The 13,369-nt window shown below is 32.7% G+C and overlaps 1 protein-coding gene across 3 annotated transcripts; it reads left to right on the top strand.

Moving 5' to 3' along the window:
* The first annotated feature begins 343 nt into the window (after window positions 1–343).
* Window positions 344–12,610, top strand: Dhfr (dihydrofolate reductase). 3 transcript variants are annotated; one of them, XM_072523932.1, is made up of 7 exons: window positions 344–676; window positions 1,991–2,078; window positions 5,284–5,569; window positions 6,901–7,010; window positions 9,782–9,877; window positions 11,468–11,503; window positions 12,488–12,610. In XM_072523932.1, the coding sequence occupies exons 1-5, from the start codon at window positions 562–564 to the stop codon at window positions 9,867–9,869; spliced, it is 687 nt and encodes a 228-aa protein (XP_072380033.1). In that variant the 5' UTR covers window positions 344–561; the 3' UTR covers window positions 9,870–9,877; window positions 11,468–11,503; window positions 12,488–12,610. The 3 variants fall into 3 exon arrangements, with proteins under 3 accessions (XP_072380033.1, XP_072380032.1, XP_072380034.1); XM_072523931.1 differs by lacking the exon at window positions 11,468–11,503 and having other exon boundaries at window positions 347–676; XM_072523933.1 differs by lacking the exons at window positions 344–676; window positions 11,468–11,503 and adding an exon at window positions 724–1,616.
* The last annotated feature ends 759 nt before the right edge of the window (window positions 12,611–13,369 follow it).

The raw sequence follows: 13,369 nt of genomic DNA, 5'->3' as shown, positions 1-13,369 counted from the left end.
TTGGGTAAAGTAAATATGCAAAACTAGTGAAACCGTGGCAACAGCACTTATATCAACGTCATACGCCTCTTGCTATGCCTGCACCCATTAACTCGATGCCTTCACCTAACGTGACTAGTAGCGCCGTCGCTATTACAAGCGGCTGGGCCTGTGCAATTCACTCTCCCCAGATGATCTATTGCACTTACACTACTATTTGTAGTTTGTACTGTGATTTTGACTGATGATTGATATTGACATTAAAAATTTGACAATCGACAAGCACATTTCACCAACTTTCGAATAAGGAAAAACTTTTAATACTGTAAAAACTTTAAATTCATAAAAATTCCCTAAATTTATTCAAAATTATACATCGCTCCGTGATTTAGCAATGAAATTTTTTGTCAATTATGATAATTTACGATAGTGGGCTAACATAAAACATAAGAACTATCATTACGCAGTTATTTATTTATTTTACTTAAATAAGAGTAACTCTTATTACCTGCCTAGACCTACAAGAGTTCCATAGAATCTAGAGTTCTTGCACCTTGCCTCTTACGTTTATGCAGTCCGTTTATGCAGTGCGGAAACAAACGAAAACGATATTCCATTCAAAAAAGTAACCTCAATTTTTCGTTTAAACCGCCGAAACCGAGAGTAGTGTTTAAGTTGCCCGTTTTAGTTTTTGAAGGTTTGTTGAATAAATTAATTACAATACTCTATTTCGAGTTGATCTCGATAATGATACTACTTTGTGAAACAAATTGTTTTAATAGAAACAAATAGACAATTATATATTCCGCGCATTTTACCCAGCATCATTATCTTTCATAAAAAGTTCAGAAACAATATCAGGACACAAGTAGCTGGATATTTAATATTATTACTAGCTTTTACATGAACTATCCCTCAGTGTGGATTTTTTTTTGAAAATGAACAGCCAGTTAACTCAGGTGTAACAAATGTGTAGTAAAAACAAAAAGATGTGAAAAAGTGTGGATTTTGTGTATCAGCTAGAAAAGTATAATTTTTGAACACTATGCTAGATTGCTGTTGCATAAAATCTTCATGTTAGTGGTCATTTTGTTACACCTGAAGCCTCCTACACAAATTTAAGTGCATCATAAATTGGGATACTTCTGTTAGGATGGTATGATGGTAAACTGGTACAGTTATTCTGTATAAATTTAGCTAAAAACAACCCTGCAAAACTGGGAAGCTCTGATACCATTGTGAAAATTGTTTAGGTAGCATTCAATAGGAGAAAATACAGCAGAGGCCATCTTTAGATCTATAGGAAACCAGAAACTGGAAATTACTTTAGCGCCTGTGGAAAGAAGGGATTCTAATATTTTGGTTGGAGTAATTGAGGAATTGATTCTCCAGGGGAGATTTGAACATCAAAATGTTAATAATTCCACACATTTATGATCCTGTTTCATATACCCATAAAAACAATTTGTGACATTTATGGAGGGAAGTCCATGGTTCTATTCCTAAGAATCAAGTAGGACAAGGCATATGTAGGCTACCTTACCAAAGTTTACTTTAAAAAAAAGATTCCCTAACAACAATGAGAGGTTGGTCATTTTTTTCATTTGTGCCAATAAGTTATCTACTAGTATACTAGGGTAAATAGATATACATATATAATAAAATGTTATTTTAAATTTAAAAATTAGCAAAAATTAAAAAAAAAAGTTGGTTGAATTGAATTATTGTTTTATTACATTTAATATTATTCATTATATTATAGTATTCAGATAATATTACTTTCTAGTGTCAGTTTTCGTTATACTGCCAAAGAATATAGACACATATGCATCTATATTCTTGCGTATACACTTGTGATGAATATGCATCTATATTCTTTGATACTACTATTATTTTCATTCATTACAATTTCTCCTTATCTCCACTCTTCAGGTTAGGAAATAAAAAAAAATGATTTTCTCCAAATGTATTGAATTATTACTATATCTTATATTAATTTTTTTGGTTGTAGTTAAAATGGTTATTAAGTTGAATTTAATAGCTGCCGCCTCTGAAAATATGGGCATTGGAAAAAACAACAATTTGCCTTGGAGATTACAGTAAGTATATGCAAAATTTTCCAAAAATACTACCTATAAGTTAGACCTATCATTTTCAACGGGACACAAATTCCTTATCATCCCATGGTCATTTTTAGAAGACAAAACAAAATAAATGAATTTTATTGTTATTTAAAAACAATAAAAAGTACTTTCTGATTTTTGTTTTCACTCTTCTTCTGATGTGATTTCTACATAAGGTGTTCCACACTACCTGTCTTCACAACCTCTTCTGTGACAAATATGATAAAAAATTCACCTCAGTGGTGTCCCCCTAACCCCATGCTTCTCTAATTTTTAAATGTGGATCAACTATTCCAAGGAATCAAAATCTTTTGATAAGTTCAAAATATACTCATCAAAACATGGTTTTCTTCAAATGAAATTGTAATATTAAAGAACATAGAGAACATAAAGAAAATCATACACAGCAGTTTTCACAACATTATTCCCTTATGGTATACATGCTGAGGTTCAAATACTTTTGATGTGCTGTGTAAGCTTATCTTCATAAATTAAATGAAACTAGATCTGTTGACCCACTTCCCAACACTTGCTGTTATGTCCTTCAAAGAGCTGGTAGCATTGTGCATGTCTTTAAACCTGAGTTTCTTCATTTAATCCAAATTTAAAGACAGACCCAATCCCCTTGGCTTAATTTTTGCATCACCCACAATAGCACCCAACTTCTGGGACTCTTTTTTATCCATGCAGGTTATTGTACAAAATTATTGAAAGTCATAAAAAACTATTGAATAAGAGGAAATAATACTTATGGGTCTAATAATTCTCTAAGAGCTGTTGATATTTTTAATGATTCTGAAAACATACCACATTCAAATGAATTGTTCAGGATATGCATTAGTCAAATTGCTAACTCAAAATCAAAATGTTTTACGAGATTATTTGACAGTTCATGACTTGAATTAATTGTATGATTTCATTTATTATGACAGGTTTTAAGTACATGCAGTACAAGTTAAACGAAATATGATAAGAAAATGTCTCTGAAAGATAGATACATTTTCTGGAAGATTACGCACACTTTTTAGAATTTATTTATTAAAATTGATAATAGTCTATTATATTCCCTTTCAGTCTCTTAGTACTGTTTATCATATTTTTTATGTGTTTACTTTAGTACCAAAAGTATGTCCAATTTATTTTTCATAACAGTTATTTGAGGATTGTTGTAAACACTGTATTGTTTTCTTCTGGGTCAATTTTTAATAACTTTTTATAAAATTTAGGTATTTCAAACAGAACTGTAAATATATATGTAAATCTTTACCATTGCTTATTTAATTTACTGTTATCAATTTTAAACAGACTCTGCCAATCACACTGAAGACGACTGCATTTAAAAAAATTTTATTATCTTATGGAAGATTTTTCATTTTTTAAAACTGAAGGTGGCAACAAGACCATGATGGTCTGACAAATGATAGTTTATAATATTTTATATAATTTCTGAATAATTTGAATAATTTGTATAAATTATCAATGCACCTCCTTATTGCACCAGAAATCTTAGTAGCATCTTATGTTAGGACACATATTAAAAAAACTTAATCTAGATATTTGTTTTTAACATTAATTTCATTAGAATTTCGTTATATAGATAAAAATGTATATTAACATTTAAAAGTTCTATTTTCTGTAAAAAACTTTCTTTTTCCTCCTTTGGTCCTCCATGTACAACTCAACAGTTGAACATTCAAAGATATTTTTTGACAACTTACACACCCCTCTCATTTTAATTCTGACAAAAACTTGATGCTAAAGTAAATCCTTTTTTATTTGCCACACATGCAGTGCTACAGAATGCAGAGTAACAAATTAGATTATATTTAAATTATTGTGTGGAAGTGATTAACATTCCAACTGACGAAGTTTTTATTCCATATGTAATGTAAACATAGCAAGGAAATAAAGAAGAAAAAAATAAGGGGTAGTTAGCCGAGAAAAGAGTAATAATTATTTAAATAATTATTATATATTCCAAATTGAATAAAGAACAAATAATTCGACATATGTAGTTAATGTATACATTTCACATTAAACAAAGAATGAAAACTCGACCTAGTTTAAGTGTATTACACGAGTCTCAAATATCAGGTCGCCACTGTTGTTTAAAAGAAAAAAAAAATCACGTTTAAAAACATAGACCTTCGCTGGAAAAATAACACCACCGCCTGACCCGGTTTAATCACGGGGACTCAGCAAAAAAATAAAAAAAACTCGACCTTGGTACTGCGATCGGAAAGTGAGAATACGGACTCATAAAAAACGAACAAACGGGCCAGGGGAGAGCAGTAAGAACGAGGCACCTGAGAGTGCTCCACGCCAGAAGCACGGGCGATCGAGGCATACGCAGCGCAGTGAGCGCGCTATTGTAACTCGACGGGGTAGAGTACCGTATAAGTGCCGGTATCTGGAGTTTCGAAAGTTCGTGATTGCGCGCGGTACTTCAACAGACTGATCCTGAATTCCAGTAGGCCTGAAGGCGTATTCATTAGCTAGGGCCTAAATACGCGAAGGTAACTAAGATCTATATACTAACCCAAGGAATATATAATAATACGGATTGTCCACCCTTTAATTTCTTGCTTTTGTCTCTTCTCGTCTCCCTTCGCGCCTGATCGAATCATTATTGGTTATAACTGATATCTTGTTATCTTAGTTGTAGTATACAGTCTATTTAATACATTCTAAACTCGAAATTTGGTTTTATTGTTCTTCCCGGCCGTTACAGGTAGAGACTAGAAGAGTACACATTTTTCGCTTATGCAGTTCTCCGGCTTCTAAAGCAAGGACCTCCGGCTCAACTCTTTACAGGACCTGAGACCTAGAAGTTCTTAATCCCATTTTCCCAAATCTCTCTACCCTCCGTAAGCCGCGAGGGCGAAACCAGTCAGCTCAGACTAGTGGGACCAGTAAGCCTTGCCCCGCTCGCAGGGATAAGTATCCCCTAAGAATTGTAAGATGCATCCAAAGATTTTGAGACAGGCGTCTTTTACAATGATGACAGCAGCATTTATTAGAATGGTGACACAGTAGGGTTCCCGCGAATATTATAATCGGTTCTCCAATTATTTACAGTGGACCCCCCCCCCCCAATTATTACACATATCACCTCTAAAAACGATTTTTTTTTTCGATAGATTAATATTATAGTTATGTTTTAACATAACATTTCTTTTAGAAAAGAAATGGAGTACTTCACAAGAATGACTAGCACTACGAATGATCCAAATAAAAAAAATGTTGTAATTATGGGCAGAAAAACTTGGGACTCTATTCCTAAAAAGTACAAACCACTTAATAATCGTATAAATATGGTTCTTTCACGATCTGAATTAGATTTGAGTAAATACACTGATGTATTTTCATTTACCAGTTTAAGTTCGTGTTTAAAACGTTTAGAAGATGATGATTTTAAGACTAAATATGAATCTGTGTGGGTTATTGGTGGAAGTTCCATCTATCAGGTAGGTAGTTGAACATTTTACTTATGATATAGTAAGTAATACTTAATCGATCATCTTTCTGGTTTATTCAACATCATTTTTGAGTGAGTAAAACTACAGTAAAGGTAACTGTTAACTTTAATTCACATATTCAATGCACCTGCAGACTACAAATTAGTATTAGAGTTTGATTCATGCAGTCGCTCAAGTACTTAATATACTCTATAAGTAAATCGATTATATTGTTGTTGGGGAAGGGGTCTGAAATGAATAGGAAGGGAAGAGATGCTAGTAGGGAAGTTTTTATATCCGACATGGCTCGCCCTAATGGTTAATAAGGTATAGGTTTTAATTATGCGCTTCCTATATTTAAATTTAAGTAAAACAAAGTAAGTAAGATAACAATTTTTATTCATTTGAAAGACCTGTCGTTGCAATTTTGTTCTTGTGAGCGACGTAAAGTCGACACGTTTAAAACTTACTTTAATTTATGTCATTGTAAGAATATGTAAAATTAATACAGTAGACTCCCTCTATAACGAGAACTGAAATGGCAGACTAATTACCTCGTTATAAGCGGATCTCGTTATATCCAACAACAATAATATTGTGCATACATATGAATATGTAGTTTTCTAAAACATTAACTTTCTATAGTGAAGCCATTCGGAGCAATATAAGATGCTAATAAATATTGTTTGAATGGCGTTTTTAAAACAAAGTTGTTTACTTTTATTGTCAATGAAATGCATTAAAACAAAAAAGTGTTGTTTACTTTTACTGTCAATGATATACGTTAAAACAAAAATCTGTATTATGTAAATATGTATAAAGCGTATAAAGTTATTTTGTCATTTTTGACTGCTTTAAATTGTCCAGTATTCTATCTATCATATTTTCTAAAGATGTGAAACAGTTTTATGCTTCTTCATTTGCGTTTTGTCCTTGGATAAAGCTTCTGACAACCTTTTCACATCTTGTCCATTAGGACCCATATTATTAGGTGTGAATGGTCAACCCAATACAATGACACTTGTGAATCATAAATTTTAAATTTCCGACTAAGAATCATAAATTGTAAGAAGTTTATTGCGGGCGGCCCGCAGTTAAAAAGGGTATTTATTTATAGCTACGGCCGGGCCAAAACGTAAAAAACACGTTTTTCAATCTTATTTTCTCTCGTTATAAGCAAATTTACCTCGCTATAAAGGGTTATAGTTCAATAGAAATTTCACGGGACATCTAATGTACCTCGTTATAAGCGAAACCTCGTAATAACCGTGTTCGTTATAAAGGGAGTATACTGTATAAGGTTTTTTAAATAAATATTCCATACTTTTCATCATTTTTAGGAAACAATGAAATCAGAAAATTTTTATCGATTATATTTAACTCGGATATTAAAAGATTTTGAGTGTGATACGTTTTTCCCAGAGTTACCAAAGGATTTAGAGAAAGTAACGTAAGTTTTCTTTACAGAGTGCTATTACAGTAATTTGAAAGTTATATGATATGATCAGAACAGCAGATATTAAACTCTAAAGAAGTAATAATGTGTATATTTACTTAATGGCACATTTACACATTTACTTTTTAAAACGTAATGTATTTCATATTTGTTATGAATAAAAATCATACAGGGAAAAATTTTATGAAAGCGTAGATTTGGTCTATTTTACTGTACGTGCAGAGAGGAAGCGAAGAGCAGAGCGGCGATATTTTCCCTAGCAAAGAGCAAAGAAGTGCCAAGCCAGAGTGGTAGCTGGGAGTCACGCGCGAGTCTTTCAGTTCTTTTCAATTTGATAGTCATGGATAGTTATTTTCTTTTTTTTTAACTTCTTATTGAAAACGTGGTACTTCCTGACTCGCGGGAAACATGAAAAAATCCAAAACAAATTGACCAAGACAGATAGACCAATATAGAGCTAATAATAATTATTAATTATAAAGTTAGATAATATTAAAAAGACAAAATCATCGTCGTTATCTGAATAGCCACTAAAAAAAGACCCAATAGACGATGGATTGGATAAGTTTTGCCTTGAAGTAGAAGTTGATGGATTGGAAAAGCTTTGCCTTGAAGTAGATTGACCAAATACCACATCGTAAACAAGATGCTGTATCTTCAAGCGAAGTCAAAGCCTGTCTGCTTGTGGAAGTTATCAGACGTACGGTAGTAGGCTGTTGAAGAAAGATTTATCATTATCAACTTGTTGGGACTGCATTGATCATTTCTCACAATGTCAAGATATTTCTCTTCAAGGCTAATCGAAGCGTTTCCTATTTCATCAGAAGATCGTTTACATTTTCGGGTGGTGGTAGCTGATCCTGCACGTTGCCAAGTGAAATATCATGTGGATCGGCGTCGGAATTATTCTCGCTAACAATCTCGATGTTTATTGGATCGGCTGTAGTCTCATTGAAATCAATCACGACTGAATCGATGAATTGGTCTTGAAGGAATAGCAGGCTATCGAAATGCTTTCATTTTGACTTCCAGATAGCCTGAGACCCTTCTTCATCTGAGCGAATGCGTGGTTTCTTTTGTAGTTCTTTACGGAAGTTGTCTCGGTGTGAATTCCACTTCACTCTAAGAGCTTCTACTGAAAGAAAAAGACAGATGAATTTTTAATAACACACATTTTGAATTTTTGTTTCCGATATCTTGCTACTGGGGCATCTTCCAGAAGTCTAGGATTCACCTTCCGAATGAAAGCAAGTACAGTCAGCTGGATCGTACACGAAACAGTATACGCAATTTGGGAAACACTCCATCCTATTACATTCCAGTGCCCACAGTGCCAGAAGAAACGTTTAAGAAAATTGGCAACGATTTTTTTGAGAGATGAAATTTGCGTCGGGGCCATTCATGGCAAGTACTGTCGGGTAAAATGCCCTCCACAATCTGGAACTATGTTTTATAATTATAAACATTTTTTTTCTCTCGTTCTACAAGCCGTGGCCGATGCATACTATCTTTTTGTCGCCATTGGTTAGTGGTTGGTGGATATGGAAAACAGAGCGATGGAGGAGCTTTCCGTAATTCATCGCTTTTCCATTTGATGGAATCTGAAAGTTTAAATATTCCTCCTGATGACGAACAACCAGGAACACAAATCGCAGTGTCCTTCGATTTCATAGGAGATGACGCCTATCCTCTACTAAAACATTTATTGAAACCTTCAATCAAGGCCGGGGTTTGTCACCCCAACAAGAATATTCAATCTATTAAGAGAGATACTTGTTGAATGCGCATTTGGCATACCGACAGCTAAATTTCGAATCCTGTGGAAACACATCGAAACCGCACCGGAGCTGGCAGATAAAATCATCAAGTGTGCATGTATTTTGCACAATATGGTCATTGATCATAAATGAGGCAATAGACCAGCTAATACAACTGCTTTCGTCCGAAATTTCTTCAAGATTTATGTATGTAAAAACAGAATGTAATTAAGTACTTACTCAAATTAAAAAGATGACCCAATAATGCTATTTTTATTAATTTAATTATTAATGCTAATAAACAGATTACTTATTTACGGGTTGTCTTCATTCCTGCAGCCGATTCATCCCAGTTTTTTTCTAAAATGTAGCGATTGTGATGTTGCGAATCTTTCTGATCCCACAACGGTTTTCTTTGGAACACTTCCTTTATCAAGGCATAGAGATTCATTTTTCGAAATAGGACCAGCGCGTGCGAGCGTAGAAATCAGAGTGGTATGGTTTCCCCGCTTTGCTCTTTGCTACGCTCGACCTTCGAATCACGCCCTACTCTGTGTACCTCCGTTTCCCAATAGTAATTTGGTTTCGTCTCTTTGCTCTTGGCTGAACATACCCTTAGAGAGTGGTTTACTGCCCATCTAACCAGCTTTTTAGAGCAGCAGTAAACAGAGTTCAAATAATCAAGATAATAGCCAATCTTCGAGAGAAGACAATAGCTACATTATGAAGAAAAAGTTTAATAGTTATGATCTACGAATTATTGTAGATTTTTAACAGAACTGTCGCCTTAAGGGACATATGAGTAAAATCGGACTAACAGAAATTCAACCCTACGATCTCCTAGAAGTGTCACCTACGCCATAATAGATTGTGTTAAAAAGACGGCTGAAATGACAACTTCAACCTAGGTATAAGTCCTCTTAGGTTATGTGGAAGGTTGATTAAGCGCTTATTCATATTTAATCTAACGTATAAGTTCTTATTATTAATAATATACCTATATTTTAGGGACCCAGCTGTATCTGAAGAAAAGCAAAGTGAAAATAATATTGATTATACATTTAATGTTTATCAGAACACCACATTTCAGAAATGAGATCTGAGGTAATTGTTTATTTTTTATGAATAAATGTGTTAGCAACTAAATTATTCCGTTAGTAAACATAGCAGCTAGTAGTTTCCAAGGTCTTTTCTGTTCACTTGTATTCTTTTAAATATTTCCAAAATGTATTGTCTTACTTGTCCAATTTTTTTTTTTCACTTGTTTCATGGTAAATAATGAGGGTGGCTTTTAAAAATAAGACATATTTTAAATGCAAATTACATAAAAAGATCGTTTTCCAGAGAATAAAAATCATTGTACAATCATCAGTAAGTGAAGCAGAATTCATTGATACAAATTTTATCTCCCTAGACATCATTTCTACTTCTTCTCCTTCTTTAAGTGCCGCCTCCCGATCGGAGGTTGGATATCATCATCACTATCTTTACTCTATCTACTGCTGCTCTGAAGAGTTCTATAGAACTGCATTTAAACCAGTCCCTTAAATTGTTCAACCATGACACTCTCCTTCTTCCTATACTCCTTCCTCCTCTTATCTTTCCCTGTATTATCAGCCTTAGCAGTTCATATCGCTGTACCCTCATTACGTGTCCCAGATATTGTAACTTTCTTATTTTTATTGTGTTTATTATTTCGCATTCTTTGCCCATTTCTCGCAATACTTCCGTGTTAGTTTTCTTCTGTGTCTATGCTATTCTAAGCATCCATCTGTAATACCACATTTCAAAGGACTCTAACTTATTTATATGTTCTTGCTTTAATATTCAGCTTTCAAGTCCATATTGCCGTATCGAAAACACGTAGCATCTCAGTGCTTTTACTCTCAGTTCTAATCTAAGGTCTTTGTTGCAGAGAATTGTTTCCATTTTTACAAACGCATTTCTTGCTATTTCTATCCTGGCTCTTATTTCGGTTGTTTGATCATTATTGTCTGAAATCCAGGTTCCTAGGTATTTGTATTTATCAACCCTTTCTATCGGTACATTTCCCAAATGTATGTTTGTTGGTATATTTGTTCTCTTTGTTATTATCATGTATTTGGTCTTTTTTATATTCATTTTTAGCAGAGCTTGCCATAATCACGGTGTCATCTGCATATCTTATGTTGTTAATAGATCTTCCGTTAATTATTATTCCTTCACTTTGAGATAGTAATGCTTTTTCAAAAATGGCTTCACTATATACATTAAATAGTAATGGGGACATAATAGATCCCTGCCTAACTCTCCTGATTTCAATTTCTGGACTGGGTTCGTTATCTATTACGATTTGTGCTGTTTGATTCCAGTAGAGGTTTGTTATTATTCATAAGTCTCTATGGTCTATGTTTTTTGTCTTTAGAATTTGGACTAATTTTTCATGTCTTACATTGTCAAATGCTTTTTCAAAATCAACGTAACAAACATGTACATCAACATTCATATCCATGCATCTTTGAGCTAACACATTAAAAGCAAATAACGCTTCTCTGGTTCCTAGTCCGTTTCTGAAACCAAACTGACTACCATCTATTCCTTCTTCCAGTTTTTTATTTATACGACCATGTACTATTTTCAGGAATAATTTGAGAATGTGACTTATTAGTGATATTGTTCTGTATTTACTGCAATATTTAGCGTTTGTATTTTTAGGGATAGCACAAAAGGTGGAGAGTAACCATTGTTTCGGTATGTGTCCTGTTTTGTATACTGAGTTAAATAAGTCTACTATAATGTCTAAGGTTTCATCATTTATGCATTTTAAGGTTTCTATAGGGATTTGGTCTGGAACTACTGCTTTACCATTTTTGCTGTTTTTTAATGCCATTTTAATTTCCTCTTTTTATATCGTTAAAACCATATCCTCTTCTACTTCTATCTCCATCTGTTCTGTTCTGTTGCCTTTGAACAGTTCATTGATGTATTCTGTCCATCTCTTTAATTGTTCGTTAGTATTCAACACAAGTTTCCCATTTGCATCTTTCAGTATTCCCAGTTTTCTTGTTCTATTGTTGTGAGTTAATTCTTTAATTTTTTTATGTGTGTTAAAACTATCATGTCTTTTCTGGTATTCTTCTATTTCTGCGCATTGTTCTTTTAACCATTGTTCTTTCGCTTTCTTAATTCTGTATTTTATTTGTTTATCCACTTTTTTGTACATCTGATTAGCTTTGTTTTTATATTGACTTCTTTCTTCCATTAAATCTAAAATTTCTTCCGTCATCTATTGCTTCTTTTTATATCTGGTTGGTATTAGAATTTCTTTTTGTATTGTATTTTTCATTCCTACTACACTAGTACCTAATATAATTATATATATATATATATATATATATATATATATATATATATATATATATATATATATATATATATATATATATATATATGTATATATATATATATATATATATATATATATATAGAGAGAGAGAGAGAGAGAGAGAGAGAGTTTAAAGATTTCAACAGTGTTGGTAGAAAGCTCCTCCTCTTAAGTGCATACAGGTCTTCTGAGTCTAGTCTAATCTGAAATGGGCTCTCAAAGTTCAGTGTCTTTTACATTTTTTTTCTCTACTTTTCATACAGCAATAATAACTTTTTATTAATATTGCGGGTATTATAATAATTAGGGTATTTTTAAATATGTATTTATAATTTTAGCAACTTTTTTAGGTTATAATACCACAATGGTGTAAACAAGAAGAATTTTTCAGGATTCAGGTTTTATTGAAAATATTCCATTTGGATCTGTACTTATGTATATTTTTAAAAATACATTTTTATAAAACTGTCGAATTTTGAGTTTTATTTACAAGTGAACTTGAGTGTTCATGATCTCTTATATCATTAATACCTTTATCAATGATAAAAGAGCCTACTTACAACCCAAATATGTTCTTTGTCATTCCATCATAATCATAATTATTATACAATTTTCACAATATTTCAAGATAAATTATAAATTAATAACTCTTCTTTACTTTTATTTCGTAAATTTCTACATCAAACTCTATATATACACAAAACAGTTCAACCGTCTGTGTATGTCGATTAATAACTCAACATCAAACGTGGATCTTCCATTTACTTTCCAGGTACCAAATGTTATTTTACAACATGAAGGGTCTTATCAATATATCTTTTATCCTTGTCCCACTGGGTACATGTATTGATGTTTAGCCTAATTTAGATTCATATATTTTTAAAGTCTTTCCACTCATACAATAGTTTCGTCACAAGGTTTAATGTGGTGTCACATTAAGACAAGTTACATTGACTGCTTTGTTCATGCATCCGTTCAAAAACTGTGATTTTAATTAGTTGCCATCTTAGACAAGGAAAGAGAACATCTTTCACTTTCGTTCCTATTAAGTAACATAACATAATTTTTAAGAATAAAATAACAGACAACAATTTTGTAACTTAAAGCGTTTTTACCCAGTCATGTAGTGGCTTGACTCATGTATATCTCGTAAGTAGGTAATTAAACCACATTGCTTTTTCAACCTTGGTCAAAATTTAACATTTGTTTGCTTTCACTAAAGTAGTAATACT

The sequence above is a fragment of the Diabrotica undecimpunctata genome, chromosome 2, assembly GCF_040954645.1.
Source record: "Diabrotica undecimpunctata isolate CICGRU chromosome 2, icDiaUnde3, whole genome shotgun sequence".
Classification (NCBI taxonomy): Eukaryota; Metazoa; Arthropoda; class Insecta; order Coleoptera; family Chrysomelidae; genus Diabrotica; species Diabrotica undecimpunctata.
The sequence above is the reverse complement of the archived record's forward strand: the minus strand, read 5'-3'. Positions and strand labels throughout refer to the sequence as shown.